The sequence below is a fragment of the Poromitra crassiceps genome, assembly GCF_964638095.1.
Source record: "Poromitra crassiceps genome assembly, chromosome: 7".
NCBI classification, from domain to species: domain Eukaryota; kingdom Metazoa; phylum Chordata; class Actinopteri; order Beryciformes; family Melamphaidae; genus Poromitra; species Poromitra crassiceps.
In genome coordinates this window covers 40,786,633-40,811,332 of record NC_139628.1, presented here as the reverse complement: position 1 = coordinate 40,811,332, position 24,700 = coordinate 40,786,633, and the positions used below count along the sequence as shown (strand labels likewise).

The following is a 24,700-nucleotide window of genomic DNA, read 5'->3' as shown; positions in this document are numbered from 1 at the left end:
GAGTGAGAAGATTGAGACATTTGCCTTTAACATCTTTATTCGTCTTTTTTCAGAATTTTTTCTTTGTACTGAAATTCGTAATTTTTGTGTCTTCTGGACCTCTTTTCTTTTAAACGACCTTTGTCATCTAACTCAAACAAAATCACCAAAAATGATTTCATGTTGTACAATCCACCTGGCGGACATTCCTATTGGCTTAACCAGGGTGCCATTCGACGGCTGTGGCCCGCGCGCCCGTCCCCATATCCACCATGCAAGGAAGTTTCCTTTTAACCCACAGAAGTATGAAGTAACTCTGCTTCGCTGTCTCTACTGTACTATTTAAATAAACACTTGAGTACTTTGCTCCAATATTGAAAAAAGCATGGGTGGACAGAAGTGCCTTTAACCATCTGATACTTTGAAATCTGAGGAAAAAGTGCACAAGTGTTAATGCTTAAAGGGACAATGCATGAGACAATATTGACACGGTGAGTGCCACACATGAAACAGTTGCATATTTTACCCAATGGTATTCTCACTGCTTAAAGGAACACTGCAGATTTTCAACCAGCTTTGTATCATTACAAAATCAGTAGTATATCAGAAAACTGTAAACGGTACAATTTTGCAGTCATTCATTTATAACAGTTGTTGAGTTGATTTAGGTTGTGGACCAGTGATGTCATTTGTGCATGAATGACATCACTGGTCCACAACTTCACTCAAATAAACTCTCAATAACTGTCAAACTAAATGAATGCCTGCAAAAACATTTAGTTTTCTGATATACTACAGAATTTGATACAAAGTGAAACAAATGATACAAAGTTGGTTGAAAATCAGCGGAGTGTTCCCCAAGTATCCCCACCCATAATCTCATGTGACAATATTGTCTCGGCATGTTCAAGCCAAGAGAGTAGAGAACTGGAAGGATCAAATAAAATATAATCTCTGCTTTTACATAGCTTTTATTGTTAATTCATGATGGATTAGCATCTGGGTTTCCCAAAAAGCATCAGCCTCACACAGAGACTTTGCCCCATTGGCTCACAATGGGAGAGATGATGCTGACACTAGGCTTCAGGGAAACCAGCGCACAATGGAGGTCAATTGGCTAAAAAGAACTTCCTTGAAACCGATCCACTTGATCGGACAGGACGCGGGAGAGCAGCGAGGAGGCGATACCGTCAGCCACGTGGTTGCTAGCCTCATTCTGACCGGGCTTGGCAGTATCGTCTCCTCGCTGTTCCTCCTACAAACAGGACTGAATGGACACCGCAGGCTACGGCAACCCAGTAGAGACACAAAACGCCTCATCCTCAAAAACATGGAGAGAGAAAAAAAAAAGCAAAAGAAAAAAAGGAGGAGAGGCTATTTGAGAACCTGATTTGGATATGGACACTCGATCTGATGCTGGACAAACCAAGTTGTTCCGGCAGAAAGAGGAGGTGGGTGCGTTCCAAACCGAATAGTCCCTCCAACACGCTTGTTCACTACGCCCCATAAAGCCAAAAATGGAACTTGGGAATTGCGCTGTGAACAGAAAGGTCGGGTTTCCCAGACGGAGGTTGAGCTAGTTTATTCAAGGTTCAGATTTCCTTCCCGAAACCAAAGAACGCAGCTCTGACCTTTGCTCTAGAATAAAATATTTTTTAGATTTTTTTTTATTTTATAGATTTCATGAAGTTCGGGAAACTCGCCCCAAATATTTTACAAGCTGACAATAGGATAAACACGGATTTCCTTAAATGGGAAAATAATTATCACTCAGCCATGTTTACACTTATCCAGGTCTATTCCGATCACTTGGGAACAAGGGTAAAACGGAGCTTATTATTTGGTTTGGAACTGAGCCGCACCACATACGAATAAGAACCTGCATCGCTAGATGCAGAACTGAGAACTGTGATGTCACAGAGAGCTTGAGCATGACGTCATAGGAGGAAATGCTAACGGGTCTGACTGAACAGGACGATGAGTCTACAGAGTAGCAACAGAAGCCCATACAGTCCCCTGAAATATTAGTCAATTTTCCAACCTCGCTACTGCACAACGCCTCGTAGGAGAACTCCCCAATGTACTTGCAATATAAATTGTATATATATATATATATATTTTTTTAACAGCACTTAAAGAAAAGTGCAACACAAATTAAGTTACTAGTATATGAAGTCCTCCTCTTTTTTTTTGTATTTATCAACCGATTTGACGTTATGTCCTGGCATCTCTCCTTGGTAGCTGCCTCAGGTCCAAGGGGACATTAATGTGATCTGCCGCACTCTGTATACATCATCAATGTGATCCGAAATGCAATGTTGAGCTAGCGCCCGCAGTAGGGCACCGCTGGTATTACAAAACAAACAGGAAATAAAAAGATTAAAGAACCAAAGAGAGAAAAAAGAAAGAAATCCCCCCACCCCCCAACTGGGCCCGCCAGCAGCACGCCATTGGCTTAACGTGTGTGTGTGCATGCGTGTGTGTGTGAGTATCAGTGTGTGTGCGGTCGAGGCCGCTAGAGTCTCTGAGAATATGCGAGGACTGGTGTGTGGTTGTGTGCGTGCGTGCGCGCGGAGGCCCCATGGGGGTGAGGGGGACTCCTAGTATTTCTTCCCCGGGACGAACTCCTTCGCTTCGGGATTCAAGATGCTCTTCCTCTGGAGAGAGTGGAGGGAGAGAAAGAAGAGTGACAACACATTCCATGCAACCTTAAAAAAATGACCATCTAATCAGTGTACGGATGTAGCATACTTATGATATATACTTGTACTTACTACATTATTAGGGATGCACGCTATATCGGCAATCATATCTGTATCGACAGATGTTGAGTCATTTTTTTTACATATCGGCATCGGTCCGATGTTGCTATGTTAATATAGGTTATCGGTATGAGCCAAAATTTTCACATTGAGAGGAAACAATGCAGTAAATCTATGATTTATCGGCTTTTCCAAATGTTTTGGAAATAAAGAAATGCATTACTTTTTCAAATTCAGTGTTTACATGTGTTTTTCAGTATGTACCAAATTTTATTATAAAAATGTTTTTTTATAGAGATCATATCGACATCGGTAAATATCAGTTATCGACCATAACAGCAATGTTAATATCGGTTATCAGTAATGGGTATCTGCAAAAAAATTCATATCGGTGCATCCCTAGTACACATTATCCAGAATTACTCATAATTAATAAAACACCAGAATAACCTTTAATTCCTAGATCACACACTTCTACCTCACTCCTTAGCTTTGATCCCATTTCTTTTTTTAGCAGGCACTCTTACATGGTCACAGGAATTCTAGTGTTATGCTGGTCCAACATGTTTTTCTTGGGATGGGGTAGGAATAATTCATCCAAAAATGAAAATTCTGTCACCATCTACTCACCCTCCGGCCAGTCGAAACACATGTGAAGTTATATGGACAAACTTCACCTGGGTTTCAACTGGCAGGAAGGCGAGCAGACGATGAAATAAATTAATTTTTTTGGTGAACTTCCAATCCTTTCAGTGTACAATGGTAAGTCGGAAACATTATCTTCCAGTTAGTGTTAATTTTTTCTGCTATTTTTTTATTTAGTCTTAAGGTCCTTACACACCGAGCACGACGCGAATAAACGTTGAGAAATTCAACTCCTGAGTCCTGACTTTTCTATGCACATCAAACGCGACGCGATTTTGCGGCTATAAAGCAGGCGCGGAAAAAAAACACAGGCGGTGCAAAAATAAAACAATGGAATCCTCATCCAGTGAAGACAACTTGCTTCTGCTTTTGCTTAGCAAACGAAAGAAAAAAAGAAATTTCTGGGTACATCCAATACTCAGGGGTAGGAGACAGCATGGGGAGTTTCACTGCTTGATACAGGAGCTGAAATTGTACCACGGACGCTTTCGGACATATTTCAGGATGTCCGTGGGGCAGTTTGAGTCTCTGCTGCAACAGCTGGCACCACATCTGACGAGGATGTGGAATAACTACAGCGAGCCGATTGACCCAGAGCAGAGGCTAGCCGTGTGTCTGAGGTAAAATAATATAAATATATCAGAAAATGAATAAGTCCAGTTTGACAGTGCCACTGCAACTGTGCGCATTTGCAACGGGAGGTTTAAAATCTGTTTGAGTGGGATAATGTTGGAGCTAGCGTTTATAACTGATCACTTCATAATCGAGGCAGTATTGATTTCCCTGTGATGGTTGTAGGTGCAATGACGTGACGCGCGTACCCCAACAAGCTTCATCCTGATTGGTGCATGAACATTCGAGGCATTCAAGATATAATACATAGCATGTATTATATCTATATATGTATATATCAAAATGCTGCTCGTGCAATATACTGCTGCTATTTCTCATAACGTTTACCTTATTATTACTTTTCCTACGTATCTAATTATATACATATATATTATTTTTTATATATATAGTACATAGTATGTATTATATCTATATATGTATATATCTAAAATCTGCTGCTCCTGTAGTGAATGATGCCACACTCCTCGCACTTTAATGCCGCCAGCTGTGAGCGAAACAAAATGGACTTTGAGTGGCTCCGTGTTGAGCGAAACATGCACTTTAAACTGTTTTCTCTGCTCTTACACCAGGTATTATGTTGTTTTTATGATGTTTCTAATTTATGTTTTTATATTGTTTTTCTTTCTTAGTATTCAGTTGTTTTTATGGTATCTTATGATTTATGATATCCTAGTTAATCTAGTTGATTTATCCACCAGGACCTTGAGTTCATATTTCGTTCCCTCTCATGTTTCATGTTTTGGAATGACAATAAATATCCTTGAACCTTGAACCTTGAACCTCAAGTCGCAGCGAAAACTCGCAAAAATCGAACCAGAGTCGAAAAAATATATGACGTGCGAATTAATCGCACGAAAAAAACGTGCTCGGTGTGTAAGGACCTTTAGTCTTAGTCCCGTGTCAAATGTCCTTGTTAGTTTTCGTCAACGAAATTAACACTACTTCCAGTATAATCAAATATGAAAAATAAGAAGTGCAATAAAGCAGTGTGAGATACAAAAGTAAGAGCCAAACAACATCTGTGATGCATTGAACAATTCAACTCCTGAGTCCTGAGTTAACCAGTTTACAGCCAGCCTGAAGTAAGCATCCGTCTTGTCTCACCGCCACTTCCTCCAGGTTGCCGTGGTGATCGTTGACCGACAGGCCGTTGAGCTGCTGCTGCAGCTGCCCCACCCCCTGGTTGTTGAGGTCACGTGATGGGATGAACCAATCCTGGTCCTCCTCCTCCAGCATTTCCTGGAAGCAGCGCTCCAGGAACTCCTGCTCCAACAGCTCCTCTTCCACCTGAGAGGAGACAAGGGAGAGAAAAATGGGACCGATGAGTGGATACGGCCAAGGTATGGGGGGTGGATGGACAGAGGGAGGAGAAGAAAACATTTCAAGGAGAAACTTGTCCAAATAGACCCTTTTCACAGGGGCCGCTTTGTGTCGAAAAGGCAGGGTAAACACAGGTGCAAGCAAAACACTAATGGGTATGGGTAGAGGGAGGAATGAAGGACAAAGTATGGGAGGAGTGAGGGGCGGGTCGCTCTGTGAGGGAGGTCTGTTAAGCTGTGGATGCTTATCAGTCATCAGTTACTCTGAAAGCAGGCCTCCGTGACACGAAGCAAGAAAACAACAGCGGATGGGGAGGAGAAATCAAGATGGAGTTGGATGTATAGGGGATTTCAGTAAGGGAAGAGGTACAAGGGAGGGTGTGACAGGGAGAAGGAAGGAGACAGATGAACAGTTTTAGTGTGTGTGTGGGGTTCAAAATCGCTATATGAACTTCTGCCATTTTCAAACCTAAAAAAGGCTACAATTGATTGCTTAAAGGAGAATTCTGTTTTTTTACTCCCCAGACCTTATTTCCAGCTTAAAATATGATGTTTTACTCACGCAGAGAACTTTGGTTTCATTCTGATCGCCATAGAAGATATTCAGGTCAGAGTGGAGTCCGAACTGGCCAAAATGGGCGAAAACGGGGCATAAGTAGTAAATAACGTATTTTCTGCAACGTAGTGGTTCATATTCTCATAATATCTCGCCCATAAATGAACGTGAATCCATCTAGTCTCCTCCGGGCAGCCTCAGTTTCCTCATCCGGGGTCTGTGAATCCAAGCCCCGCTGAAGTCTTGTGAGTTTCCTGCAGACTCCTTTGTCTACCTGGCTATTGTCTACGAGGAATCACCACACACCAGGGCCATGTACTCTGACCTGAATATCTTCTATGGCGATCAGAATGAAACCAAAGTTCTCTGGGTGAGTAAAACATCATATTTTAAGCTGGAAATAAGGTCCGGGGTGTAAAAAACCTGAATTCTCCTTTAAGTTCAAAATGGACTTCTACATTTATTTGAGTAAATCAATCATGCACACTGAGCCATCTCTTTTTTGATTGCAAATCCAATCACAACATCCATCAGAAAAATCGCAATTCGATATTTTCCCCAAATCGTTCAGCCCTGGAGGAGGAGGCTCGGAGTTGACAGGAAGGCCCAGGACAGGCAGAAACGGCACCGTGGCTCAGTGGTTAGCACTGTTGCCTCACAGAAAGAAGGTACCGGGTTCGAGCCCCGGTCAGTCCCATGTCCTTTCTGTGTGGAGTTTGCATGTTCACGTGGATTTCTTCCGGGTGCTCCGGTTTCCTCCCACCATCAAAGACATGTATGTTATAGCACGTACAGACTACAAGTTCCGCGTGAGTCATCAGTCTCTGTTCCTTTCACAGTATATAACAGTCTGTCTTGTAATCAGGAGTCTTTGAGTCGTCGTGGTTTTCACACTATATGACTGAGCTGCGACAGGGGATCACACATTACAAGATGTTTCACCAGGAGGATCCCCGACAAGTCCGCAAACGTCTGGCACGGCTTTAGTCGATGGGTCATTCTCCAAAATTGGTTCAATGTTAGATTTATAAAGTTTACGGCTATCTCAAATATTATTTGGGTTTCAAATGGACAATAGAATGATTTTAGTAAACATATAAGATTTGCATAGCTACTTAATGCTTTTTAAATTTGTTTTTCGGTTGTGGGACAGCAGTTTACTTTGTACCAATCCCGGAGAATGACCTCCTCAGTCAGACCACTTGCCTGTTTGCGTAGCGTGCTGCAGCCCGCACACATCACCCTGGCCGTGTCTGCCTCACTACGCTCTTCTCCCCCGACCACACTCCTGACAAGACTAGATTAGTTGATTTCTCTATTGTTGACAAAAACGTGTTACGCTTAGTTCACACAGGGAACCTACCTACGCCTTGCCTCAACCCACGCCTACGCCTGCAGACCTTGAGCTGGGCGTGAACCTATTACACGCTTTTGCGATCACACCGCATGCCTTTGCACGCTGAACCTGGAGCCGAGTCACAAGCGCCTCTCCTCTCTCCGGACTGTATTTTTTCACGTGTGGTCCCGAATTATCATATGTAAAATAAATCGGATATATTTAATGTTCTATTGATGCTGGATATGTATAACCAGGTCTGACTATAGTCGGACATTTTAGAGAGGTGATCTTGCAAGAATATGTGCTGGCACAACAACATTGTCCATCTTGCTTCTTCGGTCGCTATTCTCTCATGAAGATTTGTTTGCAGACAGGGAGAAAGCCCCACGTGATAGCCACCCGTCAATCTCTCTCTGCTCAACACTGTTGTAGTAACTCCATTTTATTTTGAAATTCAGTTGACTGCTATTTCCCACGGATATTGTCGCGTTTTTCTTTCATGGCTTGACAGAAGAAGCCTGCCTGCACGCGCCTAGTCGGCTTGAAAATAGAACTCACGCCTAAACGATAAAATCGGCAAGGCACAGGCAAGGCGTGGGTACACGCAGGGTTCACGCTCAGGCGGCCGGTGTGTACACAGCCTCGTTGACTAAAACGGACGCCTATTTAAAAGCGTGGGTAAAGGCAAGGCGTAGGCAAGGCTTGGGTCCCGGCCCGGTGTGAACTAAGCCTTACTGTAAGTCGCTTTGGATAAAAGCCTCTGCCAAATGACATGACGTAATGTAAATGTAATGTAGATATCAAGCAGGCTATATATCCGTCGGACCTCTGTGACTGATCGGTGAGTGATGGGGGGGGAGCTCCCCGCTAGCGCCTGTGGACAGTTCACACTTAACAAGCGAGCGCCGATTTGCGAGTGCAGAGCCAACGTGATGTGCCTCTGATCAGGAAGGGGTTCTCGCCGAGCTCCAAAAACAGCTCGCCGAGGGATTGGAGCGCCTAGTGTGAACTAGCCATTAGGGTTAACACTCCTGTCAGTGCCCCTGAGCAAGGCACTGGCAAAATAACTGTTTGTTCCCCAGGCCCTGCGCTGCTGCTAAGAAGGTTCCTAGTAGAGGATGGGTCAAATGGAGAGGATGAATTTCCCCGCGGGGACAATAAAGAATAACTTAACTTAGGAAGGAGTTTAACTTAGCTATTTATTATTAATCACGATCAATTTCCACAAGTATTCTCGACAAGTTCCACAACACCTCCAGAGGGCGCTACAGTGCTGATTGGCGTGGGTCGATTGGAACAGAGAGCCGCTGTCTGGCTCTTGACAGCAGGCTGAAACAGTCGCCGCAAAATTCAACAGAGTCAAACAGCTGAAAACGTGGGTACATCGGCAAACAGCTCATCATCATCGTGTTCAACTGGAACTCAAGTCGGCTTAAAATAGTTGAAAAGAACTGGTGCCAAGAGCAACATATGGTACTATTTGGCTTACTTTTGGCTCATTTCCACCACATTTTACTGCCCTGTACAGCTCGTCACCACTCGGCTCTAATCGTATCAGCCCTATGGACGTTTTGCTTCCACCGCGGATCATCTGCCCCCACCCACCCCCGCCCACAGCTGGTCGTCTAAAAATAGCGACCGCATATCTGTCCTTCGGCTATAACATAACGTTACAATTAAATCCATCCACAGAACTTTTAAACTGTTTATGAAATACTGGTGCCTCTAAATGACCTACAGTGTACATGGGCAAATGTGACAATCGGCCAAGAGAATGATATCACAGGCATGCGCTGCGCTGTGCGGGGACGGGAGAGGCGCAACAGAGTGAAGCCTCTACCCCGCAGCCTCTCACCAGGCAAGACCGGGGCTTCCAAACACCCGCTGCGGCCTAGCGGAGCGCTGCAGCCTCCACTCAGCTACAGAGCTCCCTGAGCGAGCAGCGGACTTTTTTCTCAGACAATTGAACACCCGCCACGATTTTATTTCACCGGAGGTGAAGGCAGCGACACAAAATACTGATGGAAATATACATAACAGAAGATAAGGTAAGACCACTAAACTGGTATGCAGCCGCCAGCATTGCATTGACAGTCAGTAGACAGAGTAAACACGATTCTCTCTGACCAATCAGTAGCCATCAGAGTTTTACGTCACCATTTGGGACCTACTCGCCAGCCCGAAGTACCCCGACGAGGCAGGGACCAAAAGTAGCACGACTCGGCCTCAAATCAAACCGAGCTGGGCCGGTTTTTGACGGGTCGAGCGGAGCGGGACCGCGCTACTAGCTGCTGTGGAATTGGGCCAATAGACACGGAAAAGATGGATATCCAACTGAGCCGGCAGTAGTGTTGAATTGGTAGATGATAGATATTAAACTTTAGTGATGATAGTCCAAGTCAAGGCTCTGGTATTGTGACAGACAGATTTTCCAAGCCAAGGTAGAGCTGGAAGGAGGATGGGGGTGGAGGGGGAATGGGGCAGCATGGGGGTATGAAGACAGAAGAGAGGGGGGCAGAAAGACGACGATGGGGGATGAGGGCGGCTGATATATCAAGTCGTTAAGACTCCACCTCTGATGGGCTTCCTCTTGATAAGACTCTGTGCATGCGTGTGTGTGTGCCTGGACTTTATCTGGGTAATATGGCGGACCCCGTGTGGTTTGCCTGTGCTTCTATTGCATCATTTGGACCAGAACTATTGAAAATACTTGCAGTGTGAGACTGGTCCATCTGTCTGCTTTATGTCCAAAATACACAAATGAGCAAAAACGGCACCGAGCCTGGAAGTGAAGCTACTTGGCTGCTACCTCGATATACTTCCTCCAAAATAAACCATTTAACTGTAGACATTAGACGGTTTTGCAATACCCTGACTTAGGGCCGGGCGGTATGGTTGAAAGCAATATTACCTCAATTCATAATGACTTTTCTCGATGTCTATATATCACAATATGGTTCATGTATGCAAAATCAAGTAAATGTATCAAATGAATGTTCATCTCATTGAATGGTAATGTTTGGTGTGATGTCAAGCAAAACAAATTTACAAATATTCCTGCCTCCATAACTCATTTTCGGAGAGTTTTTAAGTAAAGTTTGCTTGCCATCATCAATGCGGACAGCAGATATGTGTCACAATATTAAAATATATTCATATCATCACAATATGATTCCACTGAGATGATAACTGATCAAATCGAATTATCGCCCAGCCCTACCCTGACTGAAAGATAGGAGGCAGCGACCCTCCCTCAGCACACACCTGTCTGTTGTACTCTTCCTCGTTCTCCATCCACATGTACTCGGCGAAGGGGTTGGCGTCGCCGCCCTCTCCTGCGTGCCCATTGGCCACCGGCTCCTTTCCTTCCTTCCCCGGAGCCCCGCCTCCCGGTGTCTTGGCCACCTCTGGACCGCTCATCTCAGCCGGCTCTGGAGGGGGAAGATAGTTAGAGAACAGGTCAGGACATTAGAAAAAGCAGGAACTATTGGATAAGGCGAAGAACCACTATAATTAGGGATGCACCGATATGAAAATTTTGGCCGATGCCGATAACCGATATTAACATTGCTGTTATGGCCGATAACCGATATTTACCGATGTCGATATGATCTGTATAAAAACACATATAAAATGTTGTACATACTGAAAAACACATGTAAACACTGAATTTGAAAAAGTAATGCATTTCTTTATTTCAAAAACATTTGTAAAAGCCCATAAATCATAGATTTACTGCATTATTTCATCTCAATGTGAAGAATTTGGCTGATACCGATAACCGATATTAACATTGTAACATCGGACCGATACCGATATGTTAAAAAATGACTAACATCGGCCGATACCGATATGATTGCCGATATATCGTGCATCCCTAACTATAATAATAAAAAATAAAAAATAAAAATAAAAAAGGGGAAACTTACAAAGCAGCACACTGAAAGGATTGTCGAAATCAGACAAAGACGATACCCCAAAACAGTGTAGGAATATTTTGTGGGCAACTTTTGCCCCCACCGTCTAAAACTGGGGGCATTTATAACATTTTGGGGGCACTTTAAAAAATAGTAATTAGTGCATAAAGTTGCTAAAGCGTAGTGTGAACAACAGCACTGTTTGTGTGTTCTTCATCGTCGTCTTCTGGCAACCAGCATGCAGTTGCTGAGTGTGTTAAGAGATGGAAATTAAATTAATTGAATGAAAATAAAATTATCAAAATATCGGGGCAATTTTTGCCCCTGGACAATGGTTTTTAGGGGCATTCTGAGATCTCTTGGGGGCATTTTTGCCCTTTCCCCTGGCTAAATTCCTACACTGCACGCCATGTGTACTTTCTCTGTAATCTTCCATTTTGCACAACTCCTCGCTTAAAGCCAAGTTAACTTTGGCACAGCCAAGTTAACTTTGGCACAGGTTCGCCTCCTGTTCACTGCCCCACAGCTGGGCCTGGTTGGCTGTAAGATTGACACGATCCCCATCTGAGGCATGGCTTCTTCAACTTCTTTCAGCCCCGCACCAGATTCAGCAAATTACTCGTGTTTGTTATATTCATGTAGCTACAGCTGGGAAATTACCCCCCACAGCTAGAGACAAAGTGAAGACCGTGAAAATTCACCATTGGGGCCTCAGTGCTCACAAAAACCCCACCACAAAACAATTCCCATTGCAATCACGGGTCTTAAACTGCAACGCCTACAGGAAGTGATCCCGGAACGGGCCCAAGACTGAGCACGGGTCGCAGACCAGAACCAAAACCAAAATGACCCCACCCTGTGATTTCTACAAGCATCTTTTACTGAAGACACCGCAATTATGCTAAAAGGGTATTCAGTGCTCCTATTTAATAATGTATGCCAAAATAAAATTTTAGTTTTTCCACACTTTTTCACGTCAAAAGTTCATTTTTCAAGATTTCATTCACAACAGTAATCTACAGTTTGCTGACGTCACATAGTACTATCACATTTCTGCCACAATTCAACCAATCACATCACAACATGGCAGCTGTCAAGCAATCTTTATTTCAGGAGAATCTTCTCCTCGGAATGAAGGAGAAAATGGAGCCTAGTGTCTGTAACCTGGCAGAATTTCTAGCCCATAAACTAACAAATATATTGGCCAATGGTATGTAACATACAAAATAAAGCAAACTGTAATGTTTAAGAATGCAAAGACATGCAACTGGCTCGTTAAACTCGCATTCCAGGATAACGTTAACGTAAGGGGTCGCCCCTCGGAGATTCCAGGCAGGCAGGCAGCACTCATGCATCGGATTGTCCGCTCCGCTCCACACGGAAGCAGCTGACTGCCTGGTACACTCTCTCTCTGCGGATCTGTAGCGCCACACGCTGAATCCCACTCGATTTGGGGGCAGAACACGCCAGGATTGGCCAACGCCAAATCAAGTCCCCAGAATTGTCAAATCAAATCATCGACATGCTTATGGCCCGCCTTCTCAACCCTCTGTCATCTCTGACAAGGTTTGTTTTCAGTCTGAAACGTCTCCGAGTCCGACCCACGCACCACTTGGGTTCCGTCGGGTTCAGCTCATCTTTAAGGATGGCACTTCATAATCATAGTCAAAAGGCGGCAGGTTTAATTATGCTCGAGTGGCAGCGCTACACTAAAAGGCCAGTCTGTAATTATTCACCTGTTAACACACACACTGGCCCAGCCCCAGATAGATGTTCACCTGTAACACACACACTGGCCCAGCCCCAGATAGATGTTCACCTGTAACACACACACTGGCCCAGCCCCAGATAGATGTTCACCTGTAACACACACACTGGCCCAGCCCCAGATAGATGGGAGGAAGACCGCATTCCATTCACACAGGCTTTAATAGAATCAACCAGAGTGTGAAATAATGTGGCTTAGGCTAATAACTCAAACATTGTGCCATGATGACAACAGGATACAGCAGAGTACAGTCAAGTATTATATCATTAGAGTAGATTAGAATATAATTAATTATATAATATAAGTGGAGGACAGTGCGATCAGCACAGAATAGTCAAGTGGTCACAGATTGGACATCAAGGTTTCCACTGACTATTAAGCTTAGGTGGGTCACCAAATTATTTTTCTGACCTAAAGAAAAACATCCAGATATGAGGTGTGAGGTCTCAAGTCAAGAGGGCAGCAGTAGCCTAAAAAGGTTAAGCCCCCGTTCACACAGGACGCCGAAGCAATGCTCAACCTAAGCCCTACCTACGCTGGACCCACAAGTTTCATTTAGGCATCCTTGTTAACAGGCGAGGCCCTTCACACCACTGACGTGCGCCACGCTGAAGCCTCGCCGAAGCCACGCTCACGCCTCAAGCGATCGTTCAGGAGTCACGCCTATTTTCCAAGCGTGAAGCCAGGCATGAAGTCAATGGGAGTTGTGGGCAGGTTCAAGGCGCGAGAGTAGGCGCTGAGAGGAAAATAGAAGGCTTCTTGTGTGAATGATTAGGTATACGTTCAAGCTTGTGCCTGCTTCAGGCTTCAGCTCTGTTTATGTTCGGCGTCCTGTGTGAACAAGGGCTAAGGCTTAGAGAAGCGAGCTTGTGAATTCCTGGACCAACAAGGAAAACGACCATTTACAGCTGGCATTAAAATGTCATCTGTATGTAGATAAGCCATCTAGAAAATAAACCTTTTTTTTGCCTTCATACCTGTTATTTATTTACATGTGTTGTGTTCTCATGGTCTGCATTGAGATTAGATCTCCTTTTTTCATGGGCACTATGCAAAGCAGACGAGGAGGCAGCGCTGTCATCAAAAACAAATATGGCGGGTGACGTGATACTGTACAGCTTGTATTTACTTTCCGTTTGAGGAAAGGGGCGTCTTTCACGAACAATCGTGTTTGCAGACTTTGCAGCTGCTGTGAACCATACTACAGTCACAATCACTATATGGCTGGGAGGACGTGGCGATGAACAGCAGGACTAGATGATGCTGGATTGCTTCAGTTTAACTGAGTGGACGGCTACGTCAGGACATTTTTGTTCAAAACGTGATCACAATGTATTGACTGCATTTAGACCCTGACTCACAAGATCCAATCGCAAAGCGAGTCAGATTGCAACGCCTGCTATGTGCGCTCACACCTTTGCATTAACATGCATTTTTCCTTATGTAGACAAGTTATGCAAATACAGATAATTTTAATACCAGGTGTAAATGGGGTCATGTTGCCCACTGCCCGGTGGAGCTGCTCGGACAATCCCCCTCCTGCAGTCCACTTCCCTAGCTACGTTTACACTTGCCATTTGCATGTGACTTTTGAGATCTGCCTCTAAAGATCAGATTTTATGAGACCGGATTTGTTATGCATCTCCCGTCTGTGTGTGCATTACTTTTTCCTACTCTCCCTCTCCATCTCTTCACTGCTTGGGTGCACACTGGCTTTCCACCCAAACACATAGCATGTCAATCATAACCTTTCTATATCTTATTCTGAAGATCCAATGTAGCAATGTATTGATTGTTTGTCCAGATCTGTCACTTCATACAGCAGGGCGTGATCAGAAGATAAATGTCACATTGAACCTACTACTGTAATTGTTACGGCGTAAAGGCAGTCCACACGAAGACAGGCATGCTGCTACAAAGACAGTCCAACAGTATTAGCCCTGATGAATTGAGGGACAAAACAATTTCACTGCCTGTCCAACTATAGTGGACATTCTCAGTGAAATTAAATGTCCATAATATTGGCGATATGCTATGATGATTCCATTTGGGGGGGTATTAATATGAGATTTGACGTGATTGAGCACTCCTACGACTCTCACTTAGTACTGCCACGGTGAGACACACCTACTCCAGTGACGACAATCCTCCCATAGACAAAAGAGCTTGTCATGACTCAACTCTGGCCTTCTGGACATGCAGCAAAAAAGAAAGAATGTGTAAAACCTAGAATGTCAACTTAGCCCCGCACAGCCCCCAGGGTCTGCCTGACACAGACACGCATTTGTAATGCTAGACATGTGAGGACGCTGCATTGGCTTACACTGATTGCAAAACGCCTGGCCACTAAATGCTTTACCCCTAAAATGATATTACTTTGAGGATTTCTCCTGACAACAACACAGACTTGACCCAAGGCAGACTGCTGCGCTGCTCGCTATAGGGTGACAGAGCAAACACAAGTAAACATGTACAGTATAATCTATGCGGGTTAACTTACTACTATGGCCAAAAGGGGGTGTGTCTGCTTGGTTTACAGCTGTGTGTGTGTGTGTGTGTCTGGGCAATGACGGTGTAATTGCACAGCAAGTTACACAACGATGTGATGTTAGCCTTTAAGACAAATAATAAGCAGGGAAGAGTGAGAGAGAGTGAGGAGGTGGGGATGTAATTTTGCAATAGACGACCATGGGCCAAAATGCTACTCTACACAGCTTTAAGTATGCTACAAAAAATGTGCCATCAATGCTCAACGTGCATGAAGCCTGCCGCTGTGTGCGCGCGCGTTTGTCTGTTTATTTTTTACTGTGGCCTATAAACTGATTACACTGCAAATGTTATAGATTATAACAACGCACATTTCTCACATCAACTTGCACAGCAAACTACAACTATTTTTGTCCAAAATGCCTGCGATCCTTACTTTTTTTTTTTTAAGGTTCAGTGTGATTTCTAACACTAAACAGAAATTTCACCACAGTTGCAAAGGGTCACGGAAAACACAGCTTCTCCTCCGGCGACTAGTACACAAGGGTTCGTGGTTGGTGTGCGCGCATAAATATGGACAGCGGGGACAGTGTGCACTGTGCCTAATGTACTGCATGTAGCACTTACATGTTGATGTTGCATAACCCATGTGTTGGTCACTATGTAATATTTAGTTAGTAGAGCCTAGTAAGGCCCATCCTACCGTTATGCCTGTGAGCAGAACATGATTTGATTAATTTCAATAGGGAAGAATAAAGGTTCTGATTAGGGCTGCACAATATGCAAAAAAAAAAAGCATATTGCGATTATACTGACAGATATTGCCATACGATTTAATTGGGAATGGTTTTTTTTGTATTTCATTTTCACTGAAAAAATAAAATGTGATTTTTACTGGGGTCTGTACCAAACAAGCATGTTCCCTTACGTCTGGAGAATATGATTTGTAGGCCGGGGCATCTCTGTAGCACCACAATGCTTCATCTAATGGTACGTTAACGTTGTGACACATTTTATCGTTATCAAATACTTGCAGGCCACTACGATTTGGATATTGCACTTGGCCATTTTGCGAAGTCGATTGCGATTCAATTAATTGTGCAGCCCTGGTTCTGATCTGCACTAGGACTCCATGACGTGGAGGACATAAAACTCCTGTGTATATTAACAAATACTGCAATATGAGTAGGGTTGGTTGGGTACCGAAACAAGGTACCAATATGGTACCGGTACTTTTACAACCAATACTACTGGTACCGAATTGCAACCCAGATTTAGGTGCCTCATTTAGGTGCCATGCCCGAGCTGCTGAGTGAAATAACCGCCCTCCAGTAGGGTTGTGCATCGTGCGATGTCATGAAAATACCCATCGTGATTGTTTTACAGTGAAACATCGTTTTGGACGACGGCATCGTCGCGGGTAGGGGGAATAATTAATTATTTATGAAGTCGCTGCGTTGCTGTAATTCCATTTGGCTAGCCGCTGCAATGCGTTCACGTTAACAACACAGGACAGCTGAGCTCTATGATACCAGCGGGCTTGGGTAGGGTATTAGCCTCTGCTCTGTGCTACAGCACAGAGCCAGGCGACTGAAGTGGGCAGTGGCTGTCACTACCAGCAATTTGAATGGCGCAAAACAAATAACGTTAACGTTACAGATCCTCACCAACAACGTGTGTGTGTTGAATTTAACTAATGCTAGCTGGCAGAAAACTGACTGAATTACTGGCTGATATACCGTTAGATTTGCGTGGGCTTTTGAACCTAGAGAGTTTAGGATAAATGGCTAGAGAAACGCAGCTGCTGTATCTAGTATGGAGCGACTCCAACTTTCACTTTGGAAAGAGGCGAGTTAAATTTACAGACTTGTTTTCGTACTCACTTTGGGTTGAAAACAGGAAAGAACATGAAGTTTCTTCTTTGTCTTAAAAAGTTTTCACAACACAGCCGACTTCTCACGCGCTGGGGACGCCCCGGCGACATTAAACAATCGCACCCAGTTCAGAGAAGCAGTGGAGCGGGAGTGGAGGCTTTCCTGAACTGAACTGGGTACGCTCGTTTAATGCCGCTGGCGCGTCCCCCGCGCGTCACGGTAAGTGGACTTGGCCTTTTTTATTATTAAAACGGCACAATTTTAATTCGAACATATAATTAATTACGATGATCCGATGTAGAAGGCTCAGAGGTCGATGGGGGGTCGGCCCATCACGATGGTCGATGCCATCGTCCATCGTGCCAACCCTACCCTCTGGTGCTGCACGCACCTTCACTAACATTCTAGGGCATAACACATAAATTTATTGTTTGAAATCCTCTTTACACCCTCTTTAAATAAAAAAATAGGTTTAAATATGTTTTACCTTTTTTTTTGAGTACCGTTTCAGGCACCGGTACCGTTTTAGAAGTATCGTTTTAGCACGGGTATCGAAAAATATGAAACGATACCCATCCCTAAATATGAGTGACTAATTAATAATAACCTCTAGTTCTAAGGCTACATTAGCTTTTTGATGCGAGTAACACTTTCAGTTGCACTCTAGTTCCAGATTATGGGAATATCTCTCATTGGATGTTCCTCTGATATCCAGTCTCCTCAGTGTATCTAGTATTTCTAGGCTCAAGGCAGGGGAGTGAGTCTGCCTGATGCTTCTCATTGTCACTACACCACTTGCAGATTATGTGTACTATACAAATTAATGTTAAGGAGACATCCATTTTGCTAGCTTTGTATCTTGTGTCATTTCATTTTGCATCATCAATATGAATAATACATGTTATTTGGCATTCACTTTCCTCCTTCAAATCCACTGGCATCTAGGGAGAGTGGATCACATATTTTGCACACCTGGAGATGCATTATGTACAGAAATGAGATCATTCCAACACACAATCTGGAGACAGTGGAGGAGGAGAGCAATCTCAATTTACATGTGATCTCAATTTACAGGTGATTGGGAGTTGTGTCCCCATTTTCACCCCTAAAACCCGAAGGAACATGGGTGATAAATGATCACTGATAATTTATTGAAGTTTCTCCGGGACTGTGACAATAAATTATGACTAATATGTGGACCTGAATTATAAATTTAGAATGAACCTGGACTGGTGGATAATATATCTCTTCATAATCCTATCTACACTTGGCAAACTGTGGAGAGTAGTGTAACATTAACTCCTACTGATATAATTAGAATAACACAACGAAACTTTGGGTAAGGCCAGGCTATGGGAAACTACAATATCCTTTGCAAATAAGTTAAAAGGGCTGAAATATTAAATTATGCTAGTAAATGTTCGGTCGGTCAGCTGAGGAGTCCAGAATTTGATACTTGGTGTCATCTGATAAACTCTCGGACAAACCCTGTATTATTTACAGTATCATGTGCTATTCACAAACGTGGAACGTTAGAGAAACCAAATACACTGAAAACACCAGACCTAACAAATGAGGGCTTCAGATTCAATGTCAAAAACAACAAAGATCACATCTGCTGAACGAGATAGGCTGGAAGACATGTACGGCGGACGTGTGTGAGGCCTTCGCTACCTACATCAACTGTGCATACGTGCTTTGAAACACCCAGATTAAAGTGCTTCATAAGGGATTATGTAATGTGCAGCGTCGTCGTGGCTTGTAGCCTGCAGTGCTAACGTTTTCAGGGGGCTAACAGGCTAAGCCAGGTAGCCAGGCCTACCTGAAAAGTTGGTAAATGGGATTGGACGGGCTTAGCCTAGGTAATGCTAAGTGGCTAGTTCGCTTACTGTGGCTGCAAATAGCCAGAGATAGATAGCTGTACTATCAATGGAAGGGCCTGATGTGAAAACTATCCCCGCAACAAAGGGTCGGGTGGCTGGCTAGCGAACAATTATTATAATTCAATATCAGTGTGAGCAGGAACAGAAACAATATGAAATGATGGAAGTACAGCTAATCTCTAGAACACGTAATCATGCACTGAGGTCAAGCTCCATTCACTTCGCCTTGATGCGTCAGGCCAAACAAAGTAACGTTAGCCCTGCTCAGCTAACCTTAGCAGCTAGCACGCTGCTACAGCATGGCAGTATCGCTGCATCTGTACGGAACCAGGTCAACAAAACAAGACACGGGCGAAGGACTAATGTTACAATTCCACGTTAATAAATTACATAGAAAATCCCAACAGCCGCAATTCAAATGTTAGATTAAAGTTACCTGGCATTGTGCTCTCGGTGACACTTCAAAATACAATGTTACAGAAAACTTATTGCACAGCGAAGAGTGCGTGTTCGCGTTTTTTGGTTCGTGGGATCTCTCTCTGCGATGCTAGCTACGTAGCTCACACATTAGCTAAATCCAGTTAGCCACCTTGCTAACGTAAAAAGCTGGGTCGGTCATGTGGTCTAGTGCTGCCTTCAAGTGCTGTCAGAAATATCGGATTTACCACTACACCACACATTGGGGAAGTGGGATTTTTCTACGATGCCGTTATGTGGAATTATTTAGAGAAAGAAAACATGAATGACATGTAAACAGAATGCAAATGTGACGTTATTCATTTATAGCATTGTATAATTGTATTTCCACTTTTGGTTTCTGGTGTCGCCTCACAGCAACAAGGTCCTTCGATTCCCACCTGGGTCACTGTTGACACTGGGTTATCTCCTCGTGCCTTAGGTGCCTAGTGCCTAGGTGGGCCATCTTGTGAAAAGGGGCCTTTCGTAGCCTAGTTTGCATGTTCTCTCCATGCTCACCTGGGGTTTCCTTGCAACCCCCACTAAAACATGCAAGAAGATCGTCGCCTGACCTGCAATGGTGCACTTATGGAATGTAGTCTGAGGTTGAAGAGACAACAGCCGCAAATAGCATTTAACCGAGTTCATTCCTGTTGCTATAAAATATGTAATGAAGGTCGTCCCGAAACTGCAATACAAAATAGCTCTGTGCCACTTAAATAGCTAATCCACTGTGTTATTTCTGACCAAAGGAACGTAAATGCCACATTCTAGTTCGGACGCCGGCGCTTACAATGGGCACTTGAAGGCAGCACATGAACAAACATCCTACCCAGAACCACTACTCTAGTCTCTTCCAAAACACAAAATGCCTGCGTGGCTTTAAGGGTAAAAGCAGTGTCTCGATTAATCACAAATGATCGAGCTAGTCAGATTAAAATATAAGCAGTTTTTTGGAGGTGGTATGTCAGATTATAACTATGAACAATTAGGATGATTGGGTTTGTTTTTTAAACAAGTACACGGGCCTGTTAAAGCAACACTGGTTAACATGCAAATTATACCCCCAAACTGCATGTTTGGATCAACTTGACAATGTTAACCCATCACGACATAACTCATTCTGTATGTTAAGATGTGAGTGGAAATGTAGTGGAGGATAAATCCATTCGGATAATAGATTTTACTCACGTTTCCAGTCTGTGAGGTACATCCACATAGTAAACAAACACCATGCAAACTGATGCAAGTGATATGGAGATAGCATGGTCTTAAAGAAAACCGCATGTAGCCCAATTGCTTTTTGTTTAAATGGGGGGTTGTTAGCCATAGCTCAGCGACTGGAGGTCATAGTTTACACCATCTTTTATTATTTAATACTACACTGGATAGGAGGGACCCGTCACCCGACCCAATTGAAGTCCCTTACTTGCTGAAATGGTTAGTGCTGTCTGTTTTTGTTAGCCAAAACTAGCTACCCCCATTACTTACCAATAACAACAGACTGATCGGACAAGTTCAAGTGTAAATAGGGGAGAATCCGTCGTAAAAATGCAAGCCAAGTCAGCTATTGGGGACACGGCTCCTTTCCCCTCCCGACGCCAGGAGAATAAGGCACACTGCAGGAATACTCTGGGTAATCTCCGCTACACTAAGAAGATATACGTGTCCTTTGTCCGTTTTCTCCCGTTATTGGCTACAGAATGGAGAAATTCACGGTTTCGCCGAGAAGAAAATACGTTGTTACGTGGTTCCGTTTGTGTCCAGCTGTACAGTTTCGTCATTGGTGCGCGTTTACGTCAGTCAAAGTTTCGTGCCGGTGCCATTGGCTAAGACTAAAACACGACCCGCCCTTCTTCCCCATTCACGTAGTATGTAAACAAAGTACCCCCTTTTCCTGCTGTAATCGGCTGTAATCAATAGGTCGAGTTATAATTTGACAGTCCGTTTGTTAGCCAGGACTGCCCGTCCTTCAGCAGATGAAGATTCAACTTAAAGCCTACTGGTGGTGGTGAGGAATTAAGCGACAGGAGGAGAAGAGAAGTGAACAAGAGCCAATCATTTGGCGTGTGAGTGAGCAGTGGCGTGCAAATGCTTTTTCAGGGCCAACCCGACCACGGGCGAGATTATTCCTCAATGTGAGTGGGACCTGAGGGCAGCCTCCCCTGGGAGAGATTTTCAACTGAATTTAAAATAATTTCTGTTTGGTGTAACCTCGCGTCACCAGGCTCTTCTCGGCGAGAAAGAGTCTGGTCTCCGTTTACAAGGGATTTTGTCACTCGGCCTGTTTCCGGCCTAGAGCCCGCCCTAGACAGGAAACAAGCAGCGGAAACTGAATAAGAAATGGACGTACCGAACAAAGTTTTTGAACAAGTTATTTTAGAAACATCGCAGATTCACAATATCACATATTTTAAGCCAATACAGAAACTTTTTTTTGATCAGACTCTAGTTAACGTAACGTCGGCAACAGAGACCATTTTTTTGGCGCACTTGTTTCCTGTTTCCTTGGTTTACATGGCCAAAAGCGGCGTAAAGCGTGACCAGACTAGTTTGGTGTTGTTGAGACAATGGACCTCATGCAAGAAGATGTTCATGTTCTTATCTAAAATTTCTCAACTGGAGTAAATAGGCTGACCAGGAAAACACCTGGCACAGAGATGCAGATGCCAAGAGGCAGTGGCAGTGAGTGCGGAAGGATGGAGAAAGGTTTTATTTGCTAACATTTAGCCTAACTTTGGAGTGTTATTTAGCTGAAATGAAACTGCCTCCACGCTGCGTTGCTTCAGCGTAGGATAGGCGTCTGGTGTGTTCGAGCTGTAAACCGACACAATTATTTACACAATCCATGTCTCTTGTCTCAAGGCTTCAGACTTGTCTCCTCTCTTCATCTGCATCTGCTTTTCATGACTGAAGTGGAATTAAAATCATAAAGGGATTAGAACTTTCTCACCTGGATTAACCAGGCTGTTCTATTACCTGGATTAACCAGGCTGTTCTCTCTCTCTCACCTGGATTAACCAGGCTATCTCTTTCACCTGAATTAACCAGGCTGTTCTATTACCTGGATTAACCAGGCTGTTCTCTCTCTAAAACCTGGATTAACCATGCGGGCTGTTCTCTCTCACACGTGGATTAACCAGGCTGTTCTCTCTTTCACTTGGATTAACCATGCTGTTCTCTCATCTGGATTAACCATGCTGTTCTCTCTCACCTGGATTACCCAGGCTGTTCTCTCTTTCACCTGGATTAACCATGCTGTTCTCTCTCTCATCTGGATTAACCATGCTGTTCTCTCTCACCTGGATTACCCAGGCTGTTCTCTCTCACCTGGATTACCCAGGCTGTTCTCTCTCACAGATTAACCAGGCTGTTCTCTCTCTCACCTGGATTACCCAGGCTGTTCTCTCTCACCTGGATTACCCAGGCTGTTCTCTCTCACAGATTAACCAGGCTGTTCTCTCTTTCACCTGGATTAACCATGCGGGCTGTTCTCTCTCTCATCTGGATTAACCATGCTGTTCTCTCTCACCTGGATTACCCAGGCTGTTCTCTCTCACCTGGATTACCCAGGCTGTTCTCTCTCACAGATTAACCAGGCTGTTCTCTCTCTCACCTGGATTACCTACGTAAGAATGCTGTTCGTGGACTACAGCTCAGCATTCAACACCATAGTACCCTCCAGGCTGGTATGCAAGCTCAAGGACCTGGGACTTAACACAGCAATGTGCGACTGGATCCTGGATTTCCTGACAGACCGCCGCCAGGTGGTGAGGGTGGGCAACCTCACCTCCTCCCCACTGACCATCAGCATAGGAGCGCCCCAGGGGTGCGTCTCCAGCCCCTTCTGGTACGACCTCTACACCCACGACTGCGTGGCGACTCAAACCTCTAACACCATCGTGAAGTTTGCAGACGACACAGCAGTCGTGGGGCTGATCTCGGGGAGCGACGAGACGGCCTACAGAGAGGAGGTGGGGGCCCTGGAACAATGGTGACAGGACAACCACCTCTCTCTGAACGTCTCCAAGACCAAGGAGATCATTGTAGACTACAGGAGGGGGGGGGGCGCACACCCCCCAATCACCATCAATGGCACAGTGGTGGAAAGGGTGGACAGCTTCAAGTACCTGGGAGTCAATATCCACCAGGACCTGACTTGGGCCGGCCACACCGCCACTGTCGTCAAAAAGGCCCAACAGCGAATACACGGACTCAAGCGCCTGAAGAAATTTGGGCTAAGGAAAGAAATCCTCAGGGACTTCTACAGAGGCACCATTGAAAGCCTGCTGACTGGCGGCTTCACCACCTGGTACGGGAACTGTACCACCATGGACCGCAGGGCGCTACGGAGAGTGAGACGCGCGGCACAGCACGTAACAGAATGTGAGTTGCCAGATCTGCATGAACTGTATAAACAGCGGTGCCTCAGGAGGTCCCTGAAGATCATCAAAGACACAAACCATCCCCACAACAGCCTGTTCTCCCTGCTACCCTCAGGGAGAAGATACAGGGTTCCGAAAGCACGCACAAATCGCTTGAGGAACAGTTTCTTCCCGCAGGCCACGAGACTCCTCAACATACACAAATAGTGTAGTAGCCGCACTGTACCGTACTGTAGCTGCTACCATTACGTATGTCTAACGTTTAATTGTATGTTTAATAAGGAATATGCTATTTGCACCTGTATGTCAAATACGCCGAATTTAAAATGCCGAGTTTAATTGTATGTTTAATAAGGAATATGTTATTTGCACCTGTATGTCAAATACGCAGAATTTAAAATGTTTAAGCACGTCTAAAGTATGCACCCGACACGTGCACCTATGTGCAGTGAATATGCCACTGTCTCTGACTTGTCTTATCACTATACTGCCTTATGCTTGTTGTGTCTCTTGTTGTTTTTGCACCCATATGCCCTGTTATATTTGTTATATTTGTACTATTTGCACTATGTTGTAAACGGAGTCCACAGCACAAGAATTTCACACGTGATACTTGTACCATGGAGTGACAATAAAAATCTTGAATCTTGAATCTTGAATTAACCAGGCTGTTCTCTCTCTCACCTGGATTAACCAG

General features: G+C 44.3%; 1 protein-coding gene across 2 annotated transcripts; it reads right to left on the bottom strand.

The window, feature by feature from the left end:
• On the bottom strand, positions 1-21,362 carry paip2b (poly(A) binding protein interacting protein 2B). Of its 2 annotated transcripts, none has more exons than XM_083640734.1 (4): positions 21,110-21,362; positions 10,498-10,664; positions 5,124-5,306; positions 1-2,636 (listed from the first exon to the last, which is right to left on the bottom strand). In XM_083640734.1, the coding sequence occupies exons 2-4, from the start codon at positions 10,651-10,653 to the stop codon at positions 2,580-2,582; spliced, it is 396 nt and encodes a 131-aa protein (XP_083496860.1). In that variant the 5' UTR covers positions 10,654-10,664; positions 21,110-21,362; the 3' UTR covers positions 1-2,579. The 2 variants fall into 2 exon arrangements, with proteins under 2 accessions (XP_083496860.1, XP_083496859.1); XM_083640733.1 differs by lacking the exon at positions 21,110-21,362 and adding an exon at positions 19,599-19,738.
• Between the last annotated feature and the right edge of the window lie 3,338 nt (positions 21,363-24,700).

Excerpts from the sequence above, each read along its gene's own strand:
- paip2b (XM_083640733.1), bottom strand. Across the intron at positions 5,307-10,497 it reads AGGAAGAGTACAACAGACAG|GTGGAAGAGGAGCTGTTGGA; the intron begins GTGTGTGCTGAG and ends GTCTCCTCTCAG. Across the intron at positions 2,637-5,123 it reads GCAACCTGGAGGAAGTGGCG|AGGAAGAGCATCTTGAATCC; the intron begins GTGAGACAAGAC and ends CACTCTCTCCAG.